This window comes from Sus scrofa, chromosome 12, assembly GCF_054392235.1.
Source record: "Sus scrofa isolate SSC_HxYL_T2T_F1_AM1 chromosome 12, Sscrofa_HxYL_maternal_Yorkshire_Landrace_v2.0, whole genome shotgun sequence".
Lineage (NCBI taxonomy): Eukaryota > Metazoa > Chordata > Mammalia > Artiodactyla > Suidae > Sus > Sus scrofa.
In genome coordinates, this window is record NC_139394.1 from 39,610,236 (window position 1) to 39,637,034 (window position 26,799).

Consider the following 26,799-nt stretch of genomic DNA (forward strand, 5'->3'; position numbering starts at 1 on the left):
AAACACAAAACACAAACATTAAAGAATGAATTTGAGACTTGAGACAGTTTTCTGATTTCGTGTGATTTTATTTTTTAAATCTTGATTTCTGAGAAAGTAGCTGGAATTTTCATGAATCTCTGTGACTGACAAATTGGATCATATGAGCCTTGTCAACTTAATAACCATTTTCTTGTTATCTTCCTCTTCTTTTTCTATGATGTTAATGCAAACAGAGGTAGGTTTGTTTCCTATGCCTGTCACTTGCCTCTTTTCTTTGCTCAAGTCCATAACTTAAAAATTACAATGTAGTGATTTATACAAAGCACAGTATTTCCTTCATTTAAAAGCTAATTTTAAATTTTAGCTGACTGTCAAGGTCTAATAAGCAGTGGTGGTGGGCTGGTAATTGGTGCTTATGTTACAAGATAGATCAGCTAATCCACACCTATGCAAATGTAACCCCTAAGGGCCCTAGTGTGGTAAAGAATCCTTAAATCACTCCACCAGCTTGGAGATTATGCTCAGGTTTGAGGGCATCGTTGCTGTTTGTAGCCCTGGTTGTTTTTTCAGATTTCATTTTGCCTCAGAAATCAACCCAAAGACCTAACTCAGAAAGGAGCACATTGCTACAGTGAAACAGACTTTGAGGGCAATTTGGTAACACATAGTTAGACCTTTATGTCTTTTCAATCCCTTTGGTTTGATAATTTCATTTTTTATAACGAAACAAATGTGGAAAATTCCTTATGTTTTGCTTGACATAAATGTTTTATATAACATTGTCAATAATAAAAACTTGGAGATGATCTAAGTTATTGTATGTAGCAGCTAACTATGATATGCTCATAAGATGTATAGTACATATCCATTTAAAATAATGTCTTCGAGGAGTTTCCCTTGTGTCTCAGTGGCAATGAACCTGACTAATACCCATAAGGACTAAGGAGGCGGGTTCAATCCCTGGCCTCACTCAATGGGTTGAGGATCAGGTGTTGCTGTGAGCTGTGGTATAGGTTGTAGAGGTGGCTCAAATCTAGCGTCGCTATGGCTGTGGCATAGGCTGGCAGATACAGCTCCAGTTGGACCCCTAGCCTGGGAACCTCCATATGCCGTGGGTGCGGCCCTAAAGACAATAAATAAATAAATAAATAGTCTTTGAGTAATAATTAAAAATATGGAAAATGACAAAAAGGATTTAAGATTTTATGTGCATTTTGACTAATTTTATTTTATTAAAAATGTATATGTATAGAAAAAAGACTGGTTATCTGGGTGATAGGTTTGGAGATATCTGTTTCCTTCTGTACACTTCTTAGTCCAAATAAACATACGTTATCTTTTTTTAAATTGTATGTGATGGTGCAGTGTTGTGTTAGTTTCTGGCGTACAGCAAAGTGATACACAATACAGCTACCTGTGTTGTACAGTAGGACCTTGTTGTTTATCTCTTTTCCATCTGCTAATCCCAAACTCCTAATTGATCCTTTTCTCACCCGCTTACCCTTTGGTAACCATAAGTTTGTTTTTGATGTCTGCAAGACTGTTTCTGGTTTTGTTTGTTTTGTTTTTACTGTTGCATTTGCAGCATATGGAAGTTCCCAGGCTAGGGGTCGAATCAGAGCTGTCCCTGAGGCCTACGCCACAGCCATGGCAACACAGCATCCAAGCCTCATCTGTGACCTAAGCCACAGTTTACAGCAACTCCAGATCCTTAACTCATTAAGCGAAGCCAGGGATCGAACCTGCAACTGCACAGTGTGCTTAACCTGCTATGGCACAATGGGAACTCCCTGTTCTGTTTTATAAATATCAGTTCATTTGTGTCATATTTTAGATTCCATGTATGAGTGATATCTTATGGTATTTGTCTTTCTCTTTCTGACTTACTTCACTTAGTATAATTTCTAGGTCCATCCATGTTGCTGCACATGGCATTATTTCATTCTTTTTTATGTATTCCATTGCATATATATATATACCACATCTTCTTTATCCATTCTTCTGTTGATGTACATTTAGGGTGCTTCCATAAACATATGTTATCATTATAATAGAGGAGACATCAGTATTTTTTTTAAAGAGATCCACTTGGCTCCTTTGTTTCCTCTGATGTTAAGAATCTCCTCCAAAAAAATGCAAAAAATAAAACAAAAGAATCTCCTCCAAAAAAACGCAAAAAATAAAACAAAGAATCTCATCAATCTCACACTGTTTAAAGTTATATTCTCATGCCTCTGTAAAGCTATTATTGTCCCCTTCCTCTTTGTGATGATCCCATATCACCTCACTCATCTTTTAAAAACTGCTTGGAGGAGTTCCCACTGTGGCACAATGGGTTAAAGACCCAGCGTTGTCTCTGCAGTGGCTCAGATTGTTGAGCCAACAGGTTTGATCCCTGGGCCCAGCGTGGTGGGTTAAGAATCTGGCATTACTGCACCTGCAGCTTGGATTCACCACTCCCTGGTCTGGGAACTTCTATATGCCATGGGTACAGCCAAAAACAGCCCCTAAAAACCAAAACTGCTTGGCTATGCTATTTTTCAGTTTTACCCTTATCCTGCCAAATGGGTTGTTTAAAAATGAGCACATTTTAAAAAAATTTTACTGCTATTTATTCATTTAAAATAAATTTTACTGAGGTATATTGATTTACAATATTGGTTTGAGGTATATATACAACATAGTGATTCAAATTTCTATAGATTATACTCCATTTAAAATTTTAAAAATACTGGCTGTATTGCCTGTGCTCTGCAGTATATCCTAGTAGCTTATTTACTTTATTACATACTGATTTGTGTCTCTTAGTCCTCTACCCTCACCTTCGCCCTCCCTGCTGGTAACCACTAGTTCTCTATATCTGTGAGCCTGTTTCCAATTTGTTACATTCATTTGTTTTATTTTTTAGATTCTATCTGTAGGAGATAACACATGGTATTTATTCTTTCTCTAAGTTTTTCACTAAGCTCAATACCCTCCAGGTCCATCCATGTTGTAAATAATGAAATTTAATTCTTTCTTATGGCTTAGTAGTATCCTCTGTGTGTGTGTGTGTGTGTACACTGCATCTCTTTACCCATTTTTTAAAAAATTGAAGTACAGTTGATTTATAATACTAGTTTCAAATATACAGCATAGCAATTCAGTATTTTTATCGATTATATTCCATGAAAAGTTATTATAAGATAATGGTTATAATTCCCTGTGCTATACAATATATCCTTGTTAATTATTTATTTTATACATAGTTATTTGTATCTCTTCAGCCCCTACCCCTATTTTATCCCTTGTCCCTTCCTACTGATGACTATAGTTTGTTTTCTATATCTGTGAGTCTGTTTCTATTTTGCTATATACATGTTTGTTTTATTTTTTAGATTCCACATATAAGTGATATCAGACAGTAATTGTCTTTCCCTGACTTATTTCACTAAGCATAATATTCTCTAGGTCCATACTGTAAATGGCAGAATTTCTTTTTTTTTTGGCTGAGTAATATTCCATTGTCTTCTTGTACACACACACACATCACATATTTATCCCTTCATTTATTGATGGACACTGGGCTGTTTCTGTGTCTTGGCTGTTGTAAATAATGCTGCTATGAACATCGGGCTGCATGTATCTTCTTGAATTAGTGTTTTTGTTTTTGTTTTTTGGATATTTACACAGGAGTGAAATTGCTGGATCATGTGGTAGTTCTGTTTGTAGTTTTTTGAGGAACCTCCATATTGTTTTCCATAGTGGCTGCACCAATAATTTATATTCCCATCGACAGTGTGCTAGGGTTCCCTTTTTTCCACATTCTCCCCAACTTTTGTTATTTGTGTTCCTTCTGATGACAAACATTCTGACAGGTATGAAGTGACATCTCATTGTTTTGATTTGCATTTCTCTAATAATTAGTGATATTGAGCTTATTTCCACATGCCTGTTAGTCATCTGTATGTCTTCTTTGGAAAACCATCTTCAGGCCTTATGCTCATTTTCTGATTGGGATATCTGTTTATTTTTTAAGATATATTGAGTTGTATGAGTTATTTATATACTTTGGATATATTTTGACCCTTCATTGAAAAATGAGTACTTCTTTAGTACAAGGTAGAAATTCTACAATTAAATTTTTTAAAGGGTTCTGTTTATCAGTGTCATCTTCAATGGCGTTATAGATGGTGTTGATTAAATTTCTAAATTAATGAGCTGTAGTATTTGTATTAGATATAGGTTTCATAATATTCAGGTGTTATCATTACTCTATGGACATTTATATTTGGCACTTTGTAAATGTAGCATATCCTTTAAAAAGAACTTTCTCAAAGCATAAGTATACTTGTTGTTTTAGTGTATTTTTGTAGTCCTTCCAAATCCCCCTGAGATAGCAACTCGGTTCCTACCTAATAGATGAGAAAACAAGCACAAGAAAATTATATGATTTAACTTATATTTATTTACTTGGAATGACAGAGCCTAGACTCAACTGAGTTCTCAAAGAGTCCAAGGAAGAATCCAAAGCTTTCAAATGAAAATCATTACACAGTATTGCCTAAAAGGAGCCTGGACTAAGTTACAGATCTCCTAAGTGAGCTAGAGCTGAGAATTTAAACACTTGAGGTGAAGAGAAAGGAAAAACTAAATACTTAATGGGTTAAATGTAATCCTGTGATTAGGCTTCCTTTGTCAAGACACATCACAGGTTTGGAAGACTCTCCTCTGGCAGTTGCCTTAGGGCTTCAAGCAGTGGGTGGGCAAGGAAATGTGAAGCTACATCTTGAATTAGGGGACAAGGTAAAGTGGTTGCAGGGCATATAGATATCTGAAGTGGTTCAAGTTTGGGTAACCAATTTAGAGGTTATTTATTTATTTTTTTTGTTTGTTTGTTTCCTGTAAGTCTTCTTCTTTGAATACATATGCTCTAGAGTTACAAAAGTTAACTTAGAGACAATTACTACTGGCAATTTCCTATATATCTTTCAGAGATATCATATGGAAACACAAATGCAATATAAGTACATATTCTTTTTTTTTTGTTCCTCCTTTTTTTAAACAATAAATAGTAACACATGCACCATTTTTGCTTTTACCTTGGAGATTATTTCAAAGAAAAACATATATATCGATTACATTTTTTAAACAGCTGTGTGGTATTTTCTGAATTCTGTTTGTAGTGTTCTTTTATCATTATTTTAACCATCTCTTCTAATAGTCATTTGTAATGTTTCCAATTTGGAGCTATTCTTACAAATTTCTAGAAGTAGAATTGTGGAGTATATGCATTGTATGCTTTTAATGGTTAACTTAGAAATTTTTAATGTGAATGTAAACGTAGCATTTAAAATTAATCAGTGTCTTTACCACCCACCCAAAAAATCCATTCTATAAAATTGAAATTCCTAGCTAATTTCATTTTGAATATTGCCTCTTTTTCATTAGGGTTAGGGTCATTATGTCCCTCTGAAAATCTGATTGTGATTTTGGGATTCTGAAACTCACTCTATACTAAAAGATTCTTTTTTTTTTTTTCTTTTCTTCTTTTCAGGACTACACCCATGGCATATGGAAGTTCCCAATCTAGGGGTCGAATCAGAGCTGCATCTGCCGCACTACACCACAGCCACAGCATCACTAGATCCAAGCCGCATCTGCAACCTATACCATAGCTCATGGCAACGCCGGATCCTTAACCTACTGTACAGGGTCAGGGATCTAACGTGCATCTTCATGTATACTAGTCGGATTCATTTCCACTGAGCCACTGTAGGAACTCCTATGCGACAAGATTCTTAATGTCTTTCTCTTTGTGCTGTTTATGATGGGAATACAATGCGACCATGAACGATTTATAAAGGAGATATTGTAGTTTAAAAGTATGTGTATGCTTTCATTTTGGCTGTGTATTTTAAACGATATAACATATTTGGCCTTGTGCTTGGAAGGCCAATTATTTCCTATTGTTCTCAGTTTCTAATTTTATTTTTTTGAAAAAAAATCCTCAGTCCAAAAAGGCCTTTTGCTCAGTTCTTCTCATATCTTCTCTTTCCTCCCTCTCCCCACAACTTGTAACAGCAACTTTGAAGCAAATGTATGTGGGTGGTTTCCATGGTACAAGACAACAGCTTTCACAGTGAGAGAGGGCACTTCAGCCTGAGCTAATTGGGCATGATGTGTTCCAGTGTTCTGGTGTGTAAACACAGATGCCCTAATATTGCAGGTATTTTAGCACTTGATCAGGCATGACAGAAAAGGGAGACATTTAGTCTCATTATCTGGGTGACAAATGCAGTGGAGATGGATGGACAACAGTTCAAGGGATTGGCTCCTTTGAGTCAGGATATACTACTCTCCCTTAACAGTTCCTGTGCTTCTATTGACAGGACCAGGAAGAACAAGCTTATTTTGCAGTGTTTGATGGCCATGGGGGAGTGGATGCTGCCATTTATGCCTCCGTTCACCTGCACGTTAACTTAGTACGCCAGGAGATGTTCCCCCATGATCCTGCTGAGGCCCTGTGCCGGGCTTTCCGGGTCACTGACGAGCGGTTTGTACAGAAAGCGGCCAGGGAGGTATGCCATTTTCTCATTAATTCCAGCCATCAGTGCACTGTCTGAGGTCAACTTGTTCTGTGGTTAAAGGGTTATTTAGGACTTTCTCTTTTGGGGTAGCCACTAAACTATATTCTTGACACACAGTGTTGGATTCTGTTGTAGTTCTAATTCTCTCTTTAGGAGTACATATAGTGGGATGCTATGATGTACTGTATAGAAACTCCCAAGCTATAATTTTCCAGAAAGCCAGTCCATTGCTGGATTTGGCAGGTGAGTTTTATCTGACCCCTCATTGCTTGTCAGGTTCACACCAGGACCATCTCTCTCAGCAGACTTCTGCTGACAAAATCTGGATATGATGATTAAAACAATGGTCTAAAAAAGAAACAGAAGCTGGGATTTCTCCCATACATTTGGTTCTAAATGGGTTGGCAGTATTTTGCTGTATATCTCTTGAGGAAAATTTTGTTTGGATAGAGTGAATCCTTAGATGATCCTTGAACTAATTTTCTTTTAACAGGAAGAAAAGTCAGAGCTCATATCCTAATTTCTTAAGGTTAAGCAGACCTAAGGTTTTACTCTGAATGAATGCAGGGGCTCTATATTAAGATCTAAGAGTAAAAATTGTCATCTAATTATCATTCTGGGCATTGGTACATAATTAACTATGCTACTTTATATTCCTTTCTAGCTAGGGACCAACAGAGAATAATTTTTAATTTTTAAAAGTAATTGCAGGGAGTTCCCATTGTGGCTCAGTGGTAACAAACCCAACTAGTAGCCATGAGGATGCAGGTTCAATCCCTGGCCTCGCTCAGTGGGTTAAGGATCCGGTGTTGCCATGAGCTGTGGTGTAGGTCGCAGATGCGGCTTGGATCCTGCATTGCTGTGGCTGTGGTGTAGGCTGGCGGCTTCAGCTCCGATTTGACCCTTAGCCTGAGAACCTCCAATATGCTGCAGGTACAGCCCTAAAAAGCAAAAAGATAAAAATAAAAGTAACTGAAGAATTATATGTACACAGAAAGTAAGACTCCTGCCCTATGATTTAAACATTCTTTCTGAAATGGACTTGGAGAGAACAGGGTAGTCATTTAATCCCTTTCTTTGATCTCATAGTTATACTGTGCAGCAGTGTGGTTTGGAGTGAATGAAGCAGTAATTCAAACTATTTGGTGTTAAACAAGGAAAATATTCTGTGTCTCCTCACCTGCACCCCAGGTTTAGATTAATACGCAAATCCACAGTAACCACTAAGGTCTGCAAGTGCAGGTGGGGCTAGAAAACAAAATGCAATCGTTGACTTCAGACCTTGGCAGTCTCTTGAGGGTAGGCACTGCTTGGAGCTGCTGCTTGTCATCATTCTGACTGAGGACAAGACCTGGCCCCTGAGAGGTGATCTGTAATCAACATGAAACTAAATAGAATCACCTTGTCTTTTTATCCGCTGTTCTATCCCTTTTCCTGTGTCCTCAAAATCATGGCTTTTTTTTCTGACCATATTCACCTCATTTGCTTTGCCAGTGATCCCAGTGTCTCTCAGTCTTGCCAACAATTCTCTTGAATAATTTAGGTTTGTCTCAGCAGTCTCCTTCTTGTGCTTCCATGTGCTGCTAACTGCTGGGAAGACAGCAGCTATTCCTGTTGTGAAGCATCCCTGCCTCCTGTTCTCTCCAGGGCATATGCACTGAAGTGTCTTTATCATGTGTTCTAGGGGGCTGAGTTTTTGAACATTCTGTGTGGGAAGACATTTTATTGGTGGGTGAGGATTTATAACAAACTTTCCCTATATAGGAAAAATGAGAAGTTGTTTTCTCATTGGATGTAAGGGGCCTTCTACCACCCTTGACGCACTGGTTCTAATTTAGGCCAAGTCCTTAGTAACAGAAAGTCCTGCTCATTTAGTGGTGACTCATGTCAAACGGAGATGTCATTTTTTTGGTATAGGAGATTCGAGAGCATTAAGTACAGTGGTACTGAGTTGCTGTGGGAAACTCCAGGCTGTTAGTTTTTTATGCAGTGTTCCAAAAACAAAGACACTGAAAATTATTGTAGGATATTTTTGTTTTGTTTTGGCTTTTTTGGCCACACCTGTAGAAGATGGAACTTTCCAGGCTAGGGGTCAAATCAGAGCTGCAGCTGCCAACCTACACCACAGCCACAGCAACACCAGATCCAAGTTATGTCTTCGACCTACACCATAGCTTACAGCAATGCTGGATCCTTAACCCACTGAGCAGGGCCAGGGTTTGAACCCGTGTCCTCATGGATACTAGTTGGGTTCATTACCACTGAGCCACGATGAGAACTACTTGTTTTTTTTTTGTTTGTTTGTTTTGTTTTTTTTTTGTCTTTTTGCCATTTCTTGGGCCGCTCCCGAGGCATATGGAGGTTCCCAGGCTAGGGGTCGAATCCGAGCTGTAGCCACCGGCCTACGCCAGAGCCACAGCAACGCGGGATCCGAGCCGCGTCTGCAACCTACACCACAGCTCACGGCAACGCCGGATCGTTAACCCACTGAGCAAGGGCAGGGACCGAACCCGCAACCTCATGGTTCCTAGTCAGATTCGTTAACCACTGCGCCACGACGGGAACTCCTGGTTTTGTTTTTTAAAGGTAGAAGCAATATAGCACTCCAGAGAATGTATGTCATCTTTTGGTTCCTCTCTCACAATCCAAAGTATGGGAGCATTTGTTGAGTCGCATCCAGATGCTATGTGTGTTATTTTGTAGAGCTAGGACTCTCTCCTTGAATATACAGCAGGTCAGTAACAAAACAGAGATCAAAATATAGAAATCTTTATTCTAAGGTTTGATATAGTGGTTTAGCCCTGGACTAGGAGGAAAAAATTTCAGTTCTGTACTAATCAGTTACCTGCCCTTGGGCAGGTCACATAACCTGCCTTAGTTTTCTTACCGGTGTATAAAATGGAGTTGATACTCATCCCTGCCTTGTATGTCACAGATAAAATGGATCTATATTTGTGGAGTTCCCATCGTGGCGCAGTGGAAACGAATCCAACTAGGAACCATGAGGTTGCGGGTTTGATCCCTGGCCTCACTCAGCGGGTCAAGGATCGGTGTTGCCTTGAGCTGTGGTGTAGGTCGCAGATGTGGCTGTGGTGTAGGCTGGCAGCTACAGCTCCTATTGGCTCCCTAGCATGGAAACCTCCATATGCCATGGGTACAGCCCTAAAATGGCAAAGACAAAAAATATATATATATGCACATAAAAATGCATTGAGAAAAGAGGAATTGCTGTTTGTGAAATAGAGTTATTAGTAGTCTAGCTTCCAACTGAAAAGTCTGTATAACCTATAAATTGCTTCTCAACGAGAATTTGATGTCTACTTGTTTTTTACTGACTCTTGTTTTATTTAAATTGTTTTCAGAGCTTACGATGTGGGACCACAGGAGTGGTGACTTTTATCAGAGGCAACATGCTACATGTGGCCTGGGTAGGTGATTCCCAGGTTATGCTTGTGAGAAAGGGCCAAGCTGTTGAACTAATGAAGCCACACAAACCTGACAGAGAGGTAAGTATGGTCTGTTCTGTTAGGACATATGCCACAAAGGCAGTTTTCTAATTATTAATTTTCATTTATCTCAGCAACCACACTCATCTTCCAAAGGAAAAATAATGAGAACCTTTTCCAGGAAGCTGATGAGTATTATATCTTTTGTTTACTGTTAAGGTAGATGAATAAATCCTGAATCCAATTATTTGCTTTTTTCTATTGTATTGCTGTGTAGGATGAAAAGCAGCGAATTGAAGCCCTTGGAGGTTGTGTAGTCTGGTTTGGTGCCTGGAGGGTGAACGGAAGTCTGTCGGTCTCCAGAGCTATTGGTAGGAAAAACCAATTTTTGTTTCTCCAAACTGTCCTCTTCCAGCACACTGTCTTATATTAATCTGATACAATAAGATTTTCAGAAAACTTAATATTTAAAATAACATTTGGATAATGCCTCTTTTTAAATTACTTCCCCTACTCATTTACATAAATTCCATTATTAAAAGAGAACTATATTAAGCTATATTAAGAAGTGCAGAACTTACTGGTTTCCATTTTTTTTTTTTTTTTTTTAACGGAAGCCTTTAATCTTTGGCACAGAAATCTGCTTAAAACCACAGTGATCCTCATTTTTTCATTCCATTTTGGGTCGCACTTAGCTTAAATCAGTATTTTCCAAAATGGAAGCCCCCTGCCCAATATTTTACCTTGCTTATTATATCCATATTTTTTCAATAAATTGAAATAAAATGACATAAAAGAATAAATTCATAGGAAAAATGTGTTTTAGATGAAAACAATTCTTACTATATTAAAATCAGAACACATAACTTATTATTATATGTGGTATATAGTAACTTGTCAGATAACCCTGGGGTTTCAAAGGATTTGCTTCCCTGGGACCTAAATTCTTAAAAGGGGAAAGTCAGTGAAACTGTCTAAAATTTAGAGAGTAAAATTGAGCTGTAGTCCTATTTCTGTTGGTTTCACTTTGGTGCCTGGGTTTATTGTTTTAGGCTTCATGGCTTAGCTTCATTTTCTGTTTTTTTAAAAAAGAACAAATCAATGTTTGTGTCTCCATGGGCGATGTGCATTAATAGTGCAGTTCTCAGCCACCGTTTCCTAAATAAATGAAGTAGTTTGACATAGGAATAACGTGGATACATAGAATTGACGTCTCATCCCCAAATTTTGCTTATCATTGCCAGAAAATTCCAGAACATTAACAAAATCGCAAAGGACTGATTCAGTCTCACCATTGATATGATTTCCCTCCCACTCTTTGGGAAGGTGCTGGCAAGCTGTGAAGTGGCCCAAATGTGAGCAGTAGAGCCTGAGAGAGAAAGAGGAAGCTCAAAGATTCTGCAAATACCTCTTAAAAAATTGAGAGTTGGCCTTAACTTAGTCTGAGGGTGTTATTAGGAACTCTGGAATAAGGCCAAAAGGGGGAAATTTTTGATTGCTAAAACACACCCTCATACAGAATTATTTTTGACAACTCCAACGAAAGTCTGCTTCTTTTGACCTTACTGTCTTTGTCAGAGTATTGAGCCGTATCTTTAATGCTTGTTATAGAACCAGCTTACTAGAGGACACTTGCCTTTTCTTGCTTCTAAAAATATGACACAAGGGGAAAAGCAGGGAAAGCATGTCCTTGAAGAGGAGACAATCTACGAGAAAACAAGGCTGACTTCAGAGAGGAAGTGCTGCTCAGTTGGACACAGGACAGAATTTAGAGAGGCCCACGTATAAGGGGAGTGGAAACACACGTGCTCTAGAAGGGAACAGTGACAAGTAGAGGGGGCCAGGGCAGAGGGTAGGAGTGGCAAAAGATACGTATTGGCACCAGATTGCAAAGGGGCTGACATGCCAGGCTAGATAGTCTGGACTTTACCAGGTGACTAAGCAGAGGGCACATGGGTCAGGTTTGTATTTATAAATATTATAATGATTATGTTAGATGACCTAGAGTAGAAAGCCCAGATGAGAGATCATTTAGGAGGCTGTCGATACAATGTTACAGTGGTAAGGACAGCTAAAAAGGGATACAGAGGAGAGAGTAAAATTGATGAGACAGAAATGACAGTTTATGGGGGAAGAGGAAAGTTAACTTCCAGGTTTCTGACCTGTGTGATTGAGAAGATGATAAAACACTGGTAATAAAGCAGCAGCAGTTTGGGGGGTGGGGAGGAGGGCAGATAATGAGTTCATTTTGGACATGTTTTATAGTCTAGGTACCTGTGGGATGTCTTGGAAGAGATCATTTCCAAGCAGTTGGAAATATAGATCTAGAGCTTAGCAGAGAGTTCTGAGTTGAAGGTAGAGATTTGGGAATTCATCTCACATTGGCAATAATACTAGCAACCTGTGCAGTGGCATGTATACATATATATATATAAAGTGATACATAAAGTATATATAAAAATGGAAACTATACGCATGGATGACACTGCTGGGAATATGTAGTGTGAAGAGAGACCGAGGATGAGACTCATTACTTACGGTGGAATAACATGAAGTCCTTTCTGGATTCCCATCTTGGCTCTGCCACTTTATCAGCTATGGGCCTTGGGAAATTGACTTCTTTGTATCTGTTCCTTTGTAAAGCAGGAGTAGTAACAGTACCTAACTCACAGGGTGTTTTTGTATTAAATGGTATAATACATGCACCACACTTAGAACCCTGCCTTGGTGCTATTATTAAATGGAGGAGGCAGTGAAGAAAGTCAGGAATGGATCAGAGACATAGAAATGGGGTATCACAGATGCTAGGGGAAGAGGGTTTCTAGGAATAAGTAGTCAACAGGGTCAGGTGCTGCAGAAGTCAGGTAAGATTTGGGTTAAAAAAAAAGTCACAGAATTTTGAAAGTGGAAAATAATTGGTAACATTTGAAAGGAATGTAGGACTAGTAGATGGAAAAACCAGAAAACATTCCGGTGAGGAATAACAAAGGAACATGTATAGATTTGGGTTCCTGGGCAGTTTGGTGGTGAAGGGAAATAATGTAGCTCGAGGGAAAAGCTGATTTGGGAAAGGGTTGTTTTTTATTATTTTTGCTTTTAGGAGATTTTAGATATGAGCATGTTTTTAGGATTGAAAAAGAAAGCAAGTGGAAGATAAATTGAAGATGACAGAGAAGCCAGAGCCCTAGAGGGCTAGGTTCAGCAGCACAGGTTAGCTTTCAGAAGGAAAAGAGCACATCTTGCTCTGAGAAAATAGTTGTGGATACAGGTGATTCACTTAAGTTTTTTTTTTGTTTTTGTTTTTTGTTTTTTTTTTAAATCAGGGGGGTGGGTAGGAATTGAGGGAATTCAGGCCTGATAATTTTAATTTTCTTTGCAGTAGGAAAGTAGGCTATCTACTATCAACCAATAACTTCATTGGAAGGAATTGAAAAATGTGATAAATATTTGGAAAGCTCATGGAATAAAATAGGGGACTAAATAGGAGACTAAATAGGGACAAGAAAAAGGACTCCTGAGCAGAGTTCAACTCTACTTAGAAATGACACTTAACACTTTAAAAATAAAAAACTTTTCAACAGTTTTCCCCCCATGAGCCCTCCAGATTTATGATCCAAAGCTGACAGTGACATGATGTTTCTAGCATATGGAGCAAGGAGATTGAAGACAAAAGGATATTGCTTTTTCTACTATGAAATGGATAATCATGCCCTCCTACCAAATTTGGGGGTGAAATGTCATGAATTTGACATCCAACAGTAGAGCAGGTGAAAAGCCAGAATTTTGGCAGCATTTTCTCTATGAAAATCTTTGTATGTTCTGTTCCAAACTAACAGTTGCAGTAGCCTTTTAATTGAAACACTAAAACAAGGTTTTTGGGAACAGTATGACTCAGATCACATTTATTTTTAGAGCTGGAATTCAGAAAATAATGATGATAATAATACAGTCAGGTGGAATAAGGGATGAGAAATTCAGTAAAGTGGATTGGTGGAATACACTCAATCCCCATGATTGTTATAATTAGCTCTAATAGGCTATTGGGAGGTGTCATGGTATAGAAGTGAAGTTGATGAAATCAAAAACCCTTACTTGAGGAAGGTGGTTCTGGCTAATACATGAAAAAGACTAGTTTCCGGGAGTTCCCTTCATGGCTCAGTGGTTAACGAACCTGACTAGGATCCATGAGGATGCGGGTTCGATCCCTGGCCTCGCTCTGTGGGTTAAGGATCCAGCATCACTGTGAGCTGTGGTATAGGTTGCAGACATGGCTTGGATCCTGTGTGGCTGTGGCTGTGGCAAAAGCCAGCGGCTAGAGCTCCAATTCACCCCCTAGCCTGGGAACCTCCATATGCCACAGTGTGCCCCCCCCCCAAAAAAAAAGACTGGTTTTCTACCTTATAGATAAACTAACCCAGGTAATTAAATATTAAGTAACTGCTGTTCAGGGAATCCCATCATGCAACCTGCTGGATAGGGCATATGGCCCACAGTGGTTCAAGCAGAGGGCCTATTTGAGGATTAAACAGGGATGTAAAGTGCTGGAGAGAACCTTACCTAGTAGAACCTATAATAGATACCAGAAACAGTGATAACATGGCCACATCATTTAAGTATACTTATGTTCATTTCATCTTCCCCTAGTCAAAAAGTTCAGTTTTAATACAATAAAAAGGGTAGTAATTGAGGAGAGTTTGTAAGTAACAAGTACTGCAATCTAGAGCCAGGCAGTGTGACTCCATTGCTCACATCATTAACCACTAAAGCTATGACTACTTCAAGAATGTTAAAGCACCTTGTAAAAATCTTTTTAAACTACTGTGTATGCATGAATTATGATACCCTAATCCAGAAACATCCTTTTTTTTTTAATGTAAAGAACTCAATGAATATCCACTGTAGCAGTAAAAGGTTACTCAGTAGGAGTAGGATCCTTTTGCTAAGGTTTTCTCCAGGTACTAAGAAAACAGTGAATGTAAACAACCAGTGGATCTGGAAGTGGTTTAGATCTGAAAGTTCCAAAGTGCACTGTAGATGATCAATTATCTCAGTATGTAGCTGGGCCCGAGGGTCTCCAGTGTACTGCCACTCCAAGCACTCAATATTCAACTACAAATTACTTCCTAACAGTTGCCTCTGAGTTTTTGCTGACATTTTCCCTTCAACTAAAAGGCCCTTCTTTGCCTAGGACATTTGAGCTGGCCATAAACATTCTTAATGCAAAATAACCCTACATCTGACCTATTTTATAATTCTCACAGGAGATGCTGAACATAAGCCATATATCTGTGGGGATGCAGATTCTGCTTCTACTGTTCTGGATGGAACTGAAGACTACCTCATTCTGGCCTGTGATGGCTTCTATGATACCGTGAACCCTGATGAGGCAGTGAAAGTTGTGTCTGACCACTTGAAGGAGAATAATGGAGACAGCAGCATGGTTGCCCACAAATTAGTGGCATCAGCTCGTGATGCTGGGTCAAGTGATAACATCACTGTTATTGTGGTATTCCTGAGGGACATGAACAAAGCTGTAAATGTTAGTGAGGAATCAGATTGGACAGAGAACTCTTTTCAAGGAGGGCAAGAAGATGGTGGGGATGATAAGGAGAATCATGGAGAGTGCAAACGCCCTTGGCCTCAGCACCAGTGTTCAGCACCAGCCGATCTAGGCTATGATGGGCGCGTGGATTCATTCACTGATAGAACTAGCCTGAGCCCAGGGTCCCAAATCAACGTGCTGGAAGACCCAGGCTACCTAGATCTCACACAGATAGAAGCAAGCAAACCTCACAGTGCCCAGTTTTTGCCACCAGTTGAGATGTTTGGTCCTGGTGCACCAAAGAAAGCAAATCTTATTAATGAGCTAATAATGGAGAAAAAATCAGTTCAATCATCATTGCCTGAACGGAGTGGTGCTGGAGAGTTTCTCTCTTCTTTTAATTTGGGTTCAACAGGGCAGCAGATATGCAGAATGGAGAGTTTGTCTCCTGTTTGTTCTAGATTGGAAAATGAACAGTTCAGATTCCTGGGAAAGAGAGTTTCTAGATTGTCTCATTTACGCTACCACTACTCAAAGAGGCGGCATGGATTCAGGTTTAATCCAAAGTTTCATTCTTTTCTTTCTGCTCGAGAGCCTTCCCACAAAGCAGGCACTAGCCTGTCCTCACTTATTCGAAGTGGGAAGAGGAATAGGATGTTAAGAAGTTCTCTGCCATGGAGGCAAAGTAGTTGGAAAGGGTACAATGAAAACATGATGAGGAAACTCAAAAAGAATGATATTCCATATCCAGATCTTCCCTGGAGCTTTAAAATATAATACTTTCTCTTTAAAGTAGGCTAGCTAGCTCTCCCCCAATAAAAATATCATTATCAGAGTAGAAACAAGGTAGACATTTCTGAAATATGTGTGCTTCATTATGAAACCATGGATGGCTCAATTCTTAAATGTAAATAGATCTCTAGGAAACTCAATACAATTGTGTTTTCAATTTAATAAAAAAAAGTATTGGCGGTTTCACTAGCAAAATTATACAACTGGTCCCTGTGATGTGTCTCCATACCTACATACAACCCCCACCCCATCACCCTTTCACATCACTAGTGGAAGCTCGTGAGTTATTTCAGTCAGGATATATAGTGTTGAAGTCTCCGTGCAGGTGAAATCTGGTCTGATGTGCCTAATATATCTCTGGAAAACAATGCAGAATTAGATCTAGTTGAGGAATGTTCTCAAAAGACTGGGGACTGTGAGGGAAAACCCCTCCCCCCCTTTTTGGTGGGTAAAAGACTAAAAGCCATATGGGATTTAAATGGTAACAATGAAAGTGGAAAACTAGTGTAAAAATGTCATATTCTCAAGCTTGTGAGGCAGTATATATAGTCAAACAAATCCACTAATTTTTTCTGTAACATAAAAGACTGATAAATTTTTGAATTAAAAAGTATTTCCTAGGGCTGTAGCTATTCGGGAGTTTCATAACCTGTTATGGTGCTTTTGATGGAATTATTTGCTTTTTTAGAAGACCGCTGTCAGTTGGTTTTAATCTATGATGCTAATGTGTTTTTCACTGTACCTTCATCTCAGGAATAAAACTTGTTTAACAGAGATGATTTCAGGTACAAATACACTATAATCAGGTTGCCATTTGAAAAAAAATCAAGTAGTATTTCTATTTTTTTCTGCCTTTTTTTTTTTAAGTTCACAGACAGCAAAGGCATATACTACAGTAAAAAAGTGGTTTTGGAGAATAAAAAATACTAGTTTTAACTTCTGTAAGATTGTTTCCCTCAAGGGAATGAAATAACTGGGAGAGGCTTAAAGTACTGCCTAAAAGTAAGCCCAGAGGCCAAGTGCAAAGGAGAATGCAGATTACTGAGACTGAGGTCTGTTTACTACATACAGCTTCAGACCACAGAAATAGACATGTATTTCTCATTTCAATATTTATTTACATTTGATATTTTGAAATTGTCTGCTTTTTGCCATTTCTGCAGTTTCAAGTCAGAAGCATATCTGCAAATAAGGCAGCAGATAAACTAATAAACAGATTCATTTAGTGAAGCAGCCTGATTTCTCTGAGAATCAGGACTGTCTCCACATGACATTTTGCCCTCCCCCGTCAGCCACCGAGCAGCCACGCCAATGCTCATCCTGCCAGGAGGCACTAAATGCTCTTGCTGAGAAATGTCCACTGACCTATCGTGTTTTTACATAATACTAATACAAGTTACTTTGTTTCCCAGACTCATAATGAAGGATTAAAATTCTTGGACTCTTAAAAACAGGACTGTAACATATTTTTGTCTGCCAGTGTAGCTATATCAAATAAATAAAAACAGCTTCACTTCAGCAACAGATTGTTAATCTACAGATTTTATTTTTTAAAATTGGGATATAAGTAGAGATTTTTTAGTATGTTTTCCCTTATTCTGAAGTCACTTCTTTTTTCTTGGGACACATGGCTGAAAGGGAAGAGGAAACGGCTCCGACTATAGTACCAGAACCTCTTCACCATCCTGCTGCTTTACCCTCATTCCATGGACCTCACTCACATCTGTCATGTTCCGAAGCCTAGATCTTGTTAACAACCCATCAGGTGTAGTGTGAGTTTCAAATCAGATTATCTAAGGAAACAAGAAAACAGAAGCAGCAGAACATCGGTATATAGTCCAAAAAGCACTTAGCCAAGTTAAAAAAGTTTTAAGATTTTTCTATAGTTGTCTATTGCTAATGATTTTGATCAGAATAAAGAGGGTGAAAGGAAAGAAGGTAAAAGTGATTGATAGGTTTTTTCAGTGGGGAAAAATGGTTGAGTGAAATTGGGACAAACACAGACCCCATCTTTAAGGGTCTGAACTTTGTAGGTGTGACTACATAAGCAGTGTTAACTCCATTTCTCATACTGGTAGCCCTCTAGAAAATAAAGCAAAGTAGTTCTAGTGTGGTCAAGTTATAAGCCAATATTGTAAAAAAAAAAAAAAAATAGCAGCTATTCATTTGTTCACAACATGCATATTTATAGAGTAGTTAAGTACCAATTGTAAGGTAAGTCCTTTAAAATTCTATAATACATATTAAAGTAGCGGTTATTGGTCTGATATATGCTGCTCTTGGTTCTATAAACTAGATAAAAAAGCAGTGCTTTGTGAAATGCAGTGTTATATCTTAATGCCACTGGTGATAGAAAGTAGTTCCCTTCAGTTTAAATCCTGTGCCCTTATTTGCTGCTTGCTGACGTAAGCAATAAGTACCCCTCTAACTAATGGTATCTACACATTTCTGTAGCTTGTATTTAAAAATGATGGTGTATCTGGTGATTGTAAAAATATTAGACAGATATAAAAGTATATAATATATATTAACTGTTAATGCTGAGGTATAGTCTGTGAATTATGTGTTTTGTACTTTTATTCATTGTGTAATTTAGTGGTGGTGGAAGTTTTACACTCAGTCCTTAAGAGTGGCAGTATCCCTTTTACAATTTAACATGACCTGCATCATTTTGTTTGCCTGCTAAAGTTTTGTTAGAATAGGAAATAGTAAAACAAATATAAAAAAGAAAGGTAGTACTGGATAGGGAAACAGACTTCAAGTCCCTAACTGAAGTCAATACAAAAAACTCCTTGTACATTCACTGAGTTTCAAAGAGAATCAGTCCCTAACTTAAAGGTTTCCTTTGTTCACTTTCTGGATGTGTACTTTTGAAGGATATATGAGGTTAAGCAACATTACAGCACCAAACACTGGGGCTATTAATCCCATTTAGGTCTGTACTAAAAATGATGGTGGAAATACATGTATATATCTTTTTTTTAACCTAGAAGTGCCATCCATTGTCCTTGAATTAATGAGAATAAAGTTACTGTTACATTTAACTAGGAGGATCCTTGAAAGTAACACTTTTTCCAAGGACAATGTCAACAATGTCGATGTCAACACTGAGTCTGATTCTGACCACATTCATAGTGGTACAATGTCAACGTGGCAGTAAAGTGTCATTGCATCTTCATGACAACCACACTCCTTTGTTGGAACACTGTGCCAGTAACAAGTGCAACATCAATGGGCAGATGAAATGATGCATAAAGAAGTCCAGTGTTTACAGATACAACTGCTGTGGTTCAAGTACTTCCTTCCCCATCAAAGGCTTACTGAGACTTTGTGAGAAAGTGACCTAAATTATTATTTTAATGTTTAAATATAACTTGTTCACTCATTGATCATTCTCACCTAAGCAAGGCCATAAAAGGGGATACTATAGTTTTAGTCATATCATAATTTAGGACAGTTTTTCTTTAGATCATAAAGAGCAAAAGCAAGAACCTACTTTTTTCAGCTTTTAAAATCCATGTGATATTAAAAGACAAAAACCCACTCTTCTGATCTGTGAATAGATTAAATGTTTTGTTTTTTTCAAAATAAGGTACTACCAGTGTTACCACATAACTACTTCCCAGAAAAAGGTACTGTGTTAAAATATAATTCCTCTAGCAGCATTTTATCTTCTATTTTGAAGACTATTTATTGTATTATTAGAAAATATGAAATAAGAAACTCCAGACTGACACAGCAATTGTCCTGGAGAAGGAAATACTCTAATAAACTTTGATGTATTAAAATAATCCACAAGTACATCATTGTTAATTCTCACTCTAGGTGCTCTTTGGTGAGAGACAGGCTTTGTTCTCTTGTTCATGACATTTCTCTGCAAAGAATTCTCTATGGAGTGGAGCGAATGAAATGAATCATTTCTTACCAAGTAAATTTATCAATTTACAAAAACCTTCTTTACAGCTCACTTTTGAGTTCAGTTGTAATAGCGATCCTTCATATTTTATTAATTAAAACTGTTCATTCAGGTAAGAAGTATGTTGAAATTTTGCCAATATCTTAATAAAACCCAGCAATTTAAAACTACACGTCATCTGTCTTTTTATTCAAAGGAAAGTTATTTAGTGCTGGGATTCAGGCAGATTCCCTCAGAAATGAAAATAAAATCCTAAGGTGGTAGCCTTCTATAAAGTGAGACTATTTTAAAAAGAAAGTTTGCTAAGTGCTGCTATAACTTATTTCCTCCCCAGAAAAACCAGAAGAGACACATCTCATACATGTTTTCTCCGTAAGTTTAATATCGGGGCAGGGAATTATTATTCTAAAATAGAAGAGGCACAGGACCTGCCAATGGCTAAGTACTTGACCCCTTCAATCTCCCAACTGCTTTGTTCTCTGTATCTAACCTAAGTTTTTCCCTTTCCCTTAGTCTATCCCCTCTTAGTTTCAAACTGGAAGAAAGAAGGGAAATAACGATAATCAGGTAAGTTGTAGCTGAAACTCTGTCAGGACGTATGCTTTTAAGAGAGTACCAGGAGATAAAAAGGGAGAAAGGTTAATGTGGGGAAAGAAATGAAGCTGCTAAAGCCAGACATCTGTATCTAAGGAAATAATGGCATTAAATCTGAAAATGAAGTAAATCTAGCCAATACACTGCACTGTTACTCTCCTCTCCCTACCAACCATTAAGTCTGAGAAAATCTCACAGAACAAAAACTCCTGAATTCATTCAGTACCTAGTATGATTTATACAGAACCCAAGGAAATAATTGAGAAAAAAAGTGAGGGTCTGAAAAATCATACTGGCAAGAGTTTGCTAAAGCAGGAAATGAAAGGGTTTTGATAAGTAAAAAACCCTATAGTATTCTTAGTTCAAAAGAACATTTCTCTGAAGCGGCATCACACAGCAACATATTAAGCGAGCCATTAAGTACAGTGAACTTACTGAACATAACAGGAATTTACCTAGAGTACCAAGTTATCAAGTATAATCACCTGAAATAAGGTGTTTAATTGTTCATTTCCTCTTTTCATTACACGTTTGTCCTCTGTAATTTTGACAGCAATTAGTAAAGAACACTTTTCTGTTGTACTTTAGGAAGACCTAGTTTTGCTTGACCAAGGAATTAATCTTATGGAAGATCCTTTTAAATTTACATTTCAAACAAATCTAGTTCTTCTCTAGACCAAAACAGTTGTTAAGGGGTGATGAGCAGGAAAGTGCTCTGTCCGGGGCAGCTGAGGACACCTTGTCTGCAAGGTGTTGCCCAGACTCCTAAGTTGTGAAACCTCCAGATGAGATGTGCCTTGATTCATGGTGCAAGGTTCTGATGTTTCTATCCTGCTTTAGGACCAGGGGAAAAAATTAATGTGAAAAATTGTCAGGAATGATACGTAACTGGAGAAACCACCTTCTACGTAACTGAAATTTGACCAAAGATGAAAAAGTTGTTCCTACCAGTTGTTAAACTGGGAGATCCTAGAACGAGGGCACTCAGGGTGGACAATTAAACCAAATACGATTGGCTGTGGGGTCACCAAGTCAAATGAAACTAACGTGAGGGAGGCCTACGGAGGCGGCTTTCCTAGATGCACATAAGGGGACACACTTAACTGCCCTGCAGGACTCAGGCAAGGGCTCTGGCTGGGCAGAGGCTCTGCAGAACAGGAATGGAGAAGACTTTCTGTAACAGGAAAAAACACATAAATGTACCAAGTGGAGAAAAGGGTTTTTAGAAACAGAGCAGCCCATATAAAGTATATGGGCATGATATATTACGTAGAACCCTCTAATGACTGATGTTACCATTTGTTCTCAAGCCTGCTGACACAGCTCTTTAACACTTACATGAAACTTCTGTAAGACTGAAGCCATGTGTTGGTTAATGTAAGAACTAGAGATAAATGAAGGGAAACCTAAAATTATTATTAAAGAGACTAAATGGAATACACACACAGCTCTTTCAGTTTCCTATTTTCCAAACTCTTTATAATCTTATCACCCTTATAATTAAACATAAAAATTCTTTTGGATAGAAAATTTTAATGACTCATTACTTTCTGAATGGTGAATCCAAAATTAATAGTGCATTTTTGGGGTCTTTTTGTCTAAGATTTTGATAGTATTTTTAATAGTAGTGGGTTATAATGATTACATTATTATTATTATTGTGGGGGGTGCCCACAGTTGCCACATATGGAGATGCCCAGACTGGGGGTCTAATTGGAGCTGTAGCCGCTGGCCTACAACCCCAGCCACAGCAACTAGGGATCCGAGCCACGTCTGTGACCTACACCACAGCTCACAGCAATGCCAGAATCTTAACCCACTGAGCGAGGCCAGAGATTGAACCTGCACCCTCATGATTCCTAGTTGGATTCGTTTCCTCTGTGCCCTGACGGGAACGCCAATGGTGCTTATGTTTTTAATTAAAAAACATTTACACAGACATATTTTAAAACCAAAGCACTTGCCAGCCTCCAACTCTGAAATGTAAAAGCTGAGAGAAATAGCTTCCACCCTTACCAAAAAAAAAAAAAAGAAAAAGAAAAAAAAAGCGAGCAGTTCCTGTCTTGGTGCAGCGGAATTGAATCCGATTAGGACTAGGACCCATGAGGTTGTGTGTTCGATCCCTGGCCTCGCTCAGTGGGTTAAGATTCTGGCATTGCTGTGAGTTGTGGTGTAGGTCGCAGACTCGGTTCGGATCCCAAGTTGCTGTGGCTCGGGTGTAGGCCAGCGGCTACAGCTCCGATTAGACCCCTAGCCTGGGAACCTCCGTATGCCACCGCGGGTATGGCCCTAGAAAAGACAAAAAAAAAAAAAAAAAAAAGCCAGATTAACTTCGAATTATGACTTTTTTCAAACCCATTAGAGAACTGAGGTTGCCACTGGCCCAAACCTAAAGAGGGGCAGGTGCCTGCCTGGAGAGAGGAGCCATCAGCGCTAGTTTTCATAGGGTACTTGTAAGCAGACACTGGAACAAATAGTTTAGCTTGAGTTAGTAATGAATTGATGCAGGCAGAGTGTGAGCTGGCAGGACAGCATGAAATGCTGGGGGCAGCAGAATTAGTGGAGTCTGCACTCTCTTGCAAACTCTACCAGGTGCTCACAAAAAAGATTAATAAGAGCCCTACAAAAGGTGAATGTGGTGCAGACCAAGCAGTAGGATGTACAACGGTCAAGAAACTCTGACCCTTTCCCCCCATTTCCTCTACAGAAGCAGTATTCTACGGGGGAAAAGGCCACAAATGCTGCCACCCTTATGGCACTGGTGAAAAGTCACTGTGGCTGATGGAAGGGAATAGAGAAGGAAACTCCTGGGAAGGAGACATTATCACTGGGCCTCCAAGCGAGTGGAGACACAGTAAACTCAAACACACAGTGCCTAAAGCTACAGCTGAATCCAAGAATGTCAGTCAGTCCCTTCCCAGCCTCCTGCTTCAAATAACACGACACTTTTGGGAGGAGGACAGGAAAGCAACAAAAGCATGCAGAGACTTAACAACTCTCTGAGACAGAGTACAAAGAGAAGCCCTGAATTCAGGGGTCAGAAGAGATAGTGCTCCGGCAATCCGACCCCAATCAGAAATGCAATGGATTGCTATAAGGACTCAAAACCACTAAGGTTAATCATAGCAACGAGGAACCTCAAACCAAACACAAGTGAGCAAGTTCCCGACTCGAGCAGTAGGTTAAAGATCAGGCGTTGCTACAGCAGTGGCGCAGGTCACAACTGTGGCACGGGTTTGATTCCTGGGCTGGGAACATCCACATGCTGTGGTTAGAGCCCCCAAAACAAACATAAAACCCCGCCCTCACCCCACAACTCCTAACTAGATTTTTTAAACTCTGTATTAAAGGTCTAAGCAGCAGGAAAACCCTGCCTATTTTTAGGCTTAAAAACTCTTCATCGAACTATCTACTAGCCTACACAAAATGTGTCACTTTCAAAAAAATATAGAGAGGCATCTGAAAACATGAAAAAATGTTCAGAGTGCAGTAACCATCAGAACCAGAGTCTAATATGACAAAGATTCTGGAGCTAAGAGAATTTAATACATTGAAGAAATGATGGACAATGTGTAAGATTACATAGGTGATTTCAGCAAAGAAAGGGAAACTATAATAAATGATATGCTAGAAATGAAAAATACTGTTAACGAAGATAAGGGTTCCAATGCGAAGCTTCCTTGTGACCAGGGCATGTCACCGTCCCAAAACATCAATATATGACACAACCAGGGAACTCAGCTGAGCTTCCGTGTCCAGAGTTTTTAGTGAGGTTTCACTATATAAGCACTGATTTACTCACTGGCAATGAGGCTGAACTATTTAGGCTATCATGTCCCTAGCCTGAGTCATTAACGTAAACTATCAGGATATCCCCCCTAAGTAACAGAGACACTTCTGTCTCAGGAATCCCAAGGACCAAAGGGGCTCCATACCAGGAACCAGGGATAAAGGCCAGCCAAATTCTTTATTATGTACCCAGCAATCCACTCCAAGGCACATATCACCTTAGAGAATGAAAACTTATGTTCACACAAAACTACACACAAAGTTTATAAGGTTCATAATCACCCGAAACTAAAAATAACCCAAATGTCCTTCAATGAGCAAATGAATAAATCAAAAACACCCAGTGAAATACTACTCAGCAGTAAAGAGGAATAATGCTCTGATTTGCACAAGGTGGATAAAACATGATTGCATTTTGCTAAGTGAAAGGTGACATATTGTGTGATTCTATTTACATGACACTCTGGAAAAGGAAAAACTAAATGGACGGAGAAAACAGATCATGGTTGCCAGGGGTAGTGGGTGGGAGTAGGGGATTTACCTATAAAGGACCAGCACAAGGGAACTTGGGGGGTGACTGAACTGTTCTGTGTAGTATTATGGTGGCGAATAAATGCCTCTACATATGTCAAAATCCACAGAACTGCATATACCACAAAGACCAAATTTTAATATATGTAAATTTAAAAATCAACTAGGATGAATGGAGGAGGGTAGAATGCAGACTGTAGCAGATGAATCTCACTGTATTACAAATGAATCATAATCACACTGAAGAAGGAGTTCCTGTCATGGCTCAGTGGTTAACCCAACTAGTAACCATGAGGCTGGGGGTTCGATCCCTGGCCTCGCTCAGTGGGTTAAGGATCCTGCGTTGTTGTCTGCTGCGGTGTAGGTCGCAGACGCGGCTTGGATCCTGTGTTGTTGTGGCTGTGGTATAGGCCTGCACTTGTAGCTCTGATTGGCCCTCTAGCCTGGGAACCTCCATATGCCTTGGGTTTGGCCCTAAAAAGACAAGACAAAAAAAAAAAAAAAAAAAAAAAAAAAATTACACTGAAGAGAACGGGGGAGAGAAAAACTAACATGCCTCTGAATCCTAGGACCTAAATAAGTTTGGAAAAGTGCTTTGACGTGACTCATGGTTCTTCTCCTTAAACTATGTATTTACATATACATGCACAGAGATACATTTAAATATGTATGATGCATGAGTAAATATATATATATTTCCTATTCTACCCACAAAAAGGGACCAGAAGCAGTGACACTCTAGTAATAGCAAATTAGCACCCAAATCTTTGTTTCTAAATACCATCACCCCCTCAAGAAGCAAGGAAAATATATGAGAAGCCTGGAGCATCTTGTGGGAGAAAGGAGGACAGAATATATCAAAAGGATATTGAACCCAACCTGAAAGACCTTCCAAAAGCCAAAACTGGATCAAAATCAACTGTAAAAACAATGACAGTACTGAATCATAACTCAATAAATATCCACGAGTACCCAAAGATACAAATAAGCAGCTGAATAAAAAGAAATGGAAAAGGAATGTGTGTGTGTGTGTGCGTATGACCTGGGCCACTTTGTTGTATAGCAGAAATTGACAGAACATTTGATTTAAAAATTAAAAAAAAAAAAAAAAAAAAAGCTAAATGGGGAGGTCCCCTCATGGCTCAGCAGGTTGAAGATCTGGCATTGTCACCGCAGTGGCTCTGGTTATAACTGTGGCACACTGGTTCAGTCGCTGGCCTGGGAATTTCTGCATGCTGTGACAATAAAAAAGAAAAAAAAAAAAGAAAAAAAAAAGCTAAATGGGGAAGAAAAGGCAACTCTTTCTTTCTTACAGAAATGTAATAAATGTAGAAGAAATTAGGGAAATGGAAAGTCACCATAAAACACCATAGTAACAATTGCTATAGGCAAGATGCACTAGTGGGTGCTAAAATTTGTGCCTGAGAGTTTAAGCAGAAACAGAGTATTTGCATATCCTAAAGTATTTGCCTCCAATACTCAGTAATTACAGATGGAAAAAATGGTAAGTAGTGGGAATCCTGGCAGACACTGCCTTAACCAAGTACTATCTGCATCATAGAGCCCCTGATACGATGAACCGAGAAGGGCACATCAGCTCTGCGGAAACCTTCCTAACACTGCAGTTTCAACCGGCTA

General features: G+C 38.8%; 2 protein-coding genes across 11 annotated transcripts in view; one reads left to right on the forward strand and one right to left on the reverse strand.

Annotated features, from left to right (window-relative positions):
• Nucleotides 1–20,417, forward strand: part of PPM1E (protein phosphatase, Mg2+/Mn2+ dependent 1E) — a 213,252-nt gene extending 192,835 nt beyond the window's left edge. For both annotated transcript variants that reach the window (XM_021067290.2, XM_084984975.1), the window contains 4 exons: nt 6,354–6,542; nt 9,914–10,057; nt 10,275–10,368; nt 15,259–20,417. In XM_021067290.2, the coding sequence (XP_020922949.1) occupies nt 6,354–6,542; nt 9,914–10,057; nt 10,275–10,368; nt 15,259–16,316 (1,485 nt within the window). In that variant the 3' untranslated portion in view covers nt 16,317–20,417. The remainder of the gene's footprint in view (nt 1–6,353; nt 6,543–9,913; nt 10,058–10,274; nt 10,369–15,258) is intronic.
• The window catches only part of TRIM37 (tripartite motif containing 37), a 133,740-nt gene continuing 124,796 nt past the window's right edge, over nt 17,856–26,799 (reverse strand). For 4 of the 9 annotated variants that reach the window (XM_084984962.1, XM_021067287.2, XM_084984961.1 and 1 more), the window contains exon 25: nt 17,856–18,124. In XM_084984962.1, coding sequence (XP_084841088.1) covers nt 18,121–18,124 — 4 coding nt within the window. In that variant the 3' untranslated portion in view covers nt 17,856–18,120. Of the gene's footprint in view, nt 18,125–19,827; nt 19,885–20,605; nt 22,016–26,799 lie in introns of those variants that run through there. The other 5 variants (XM_021067283.2, XM_021067284.2, XM_021067282.2 and 2 more) reach the window with 3 other exon arrangements.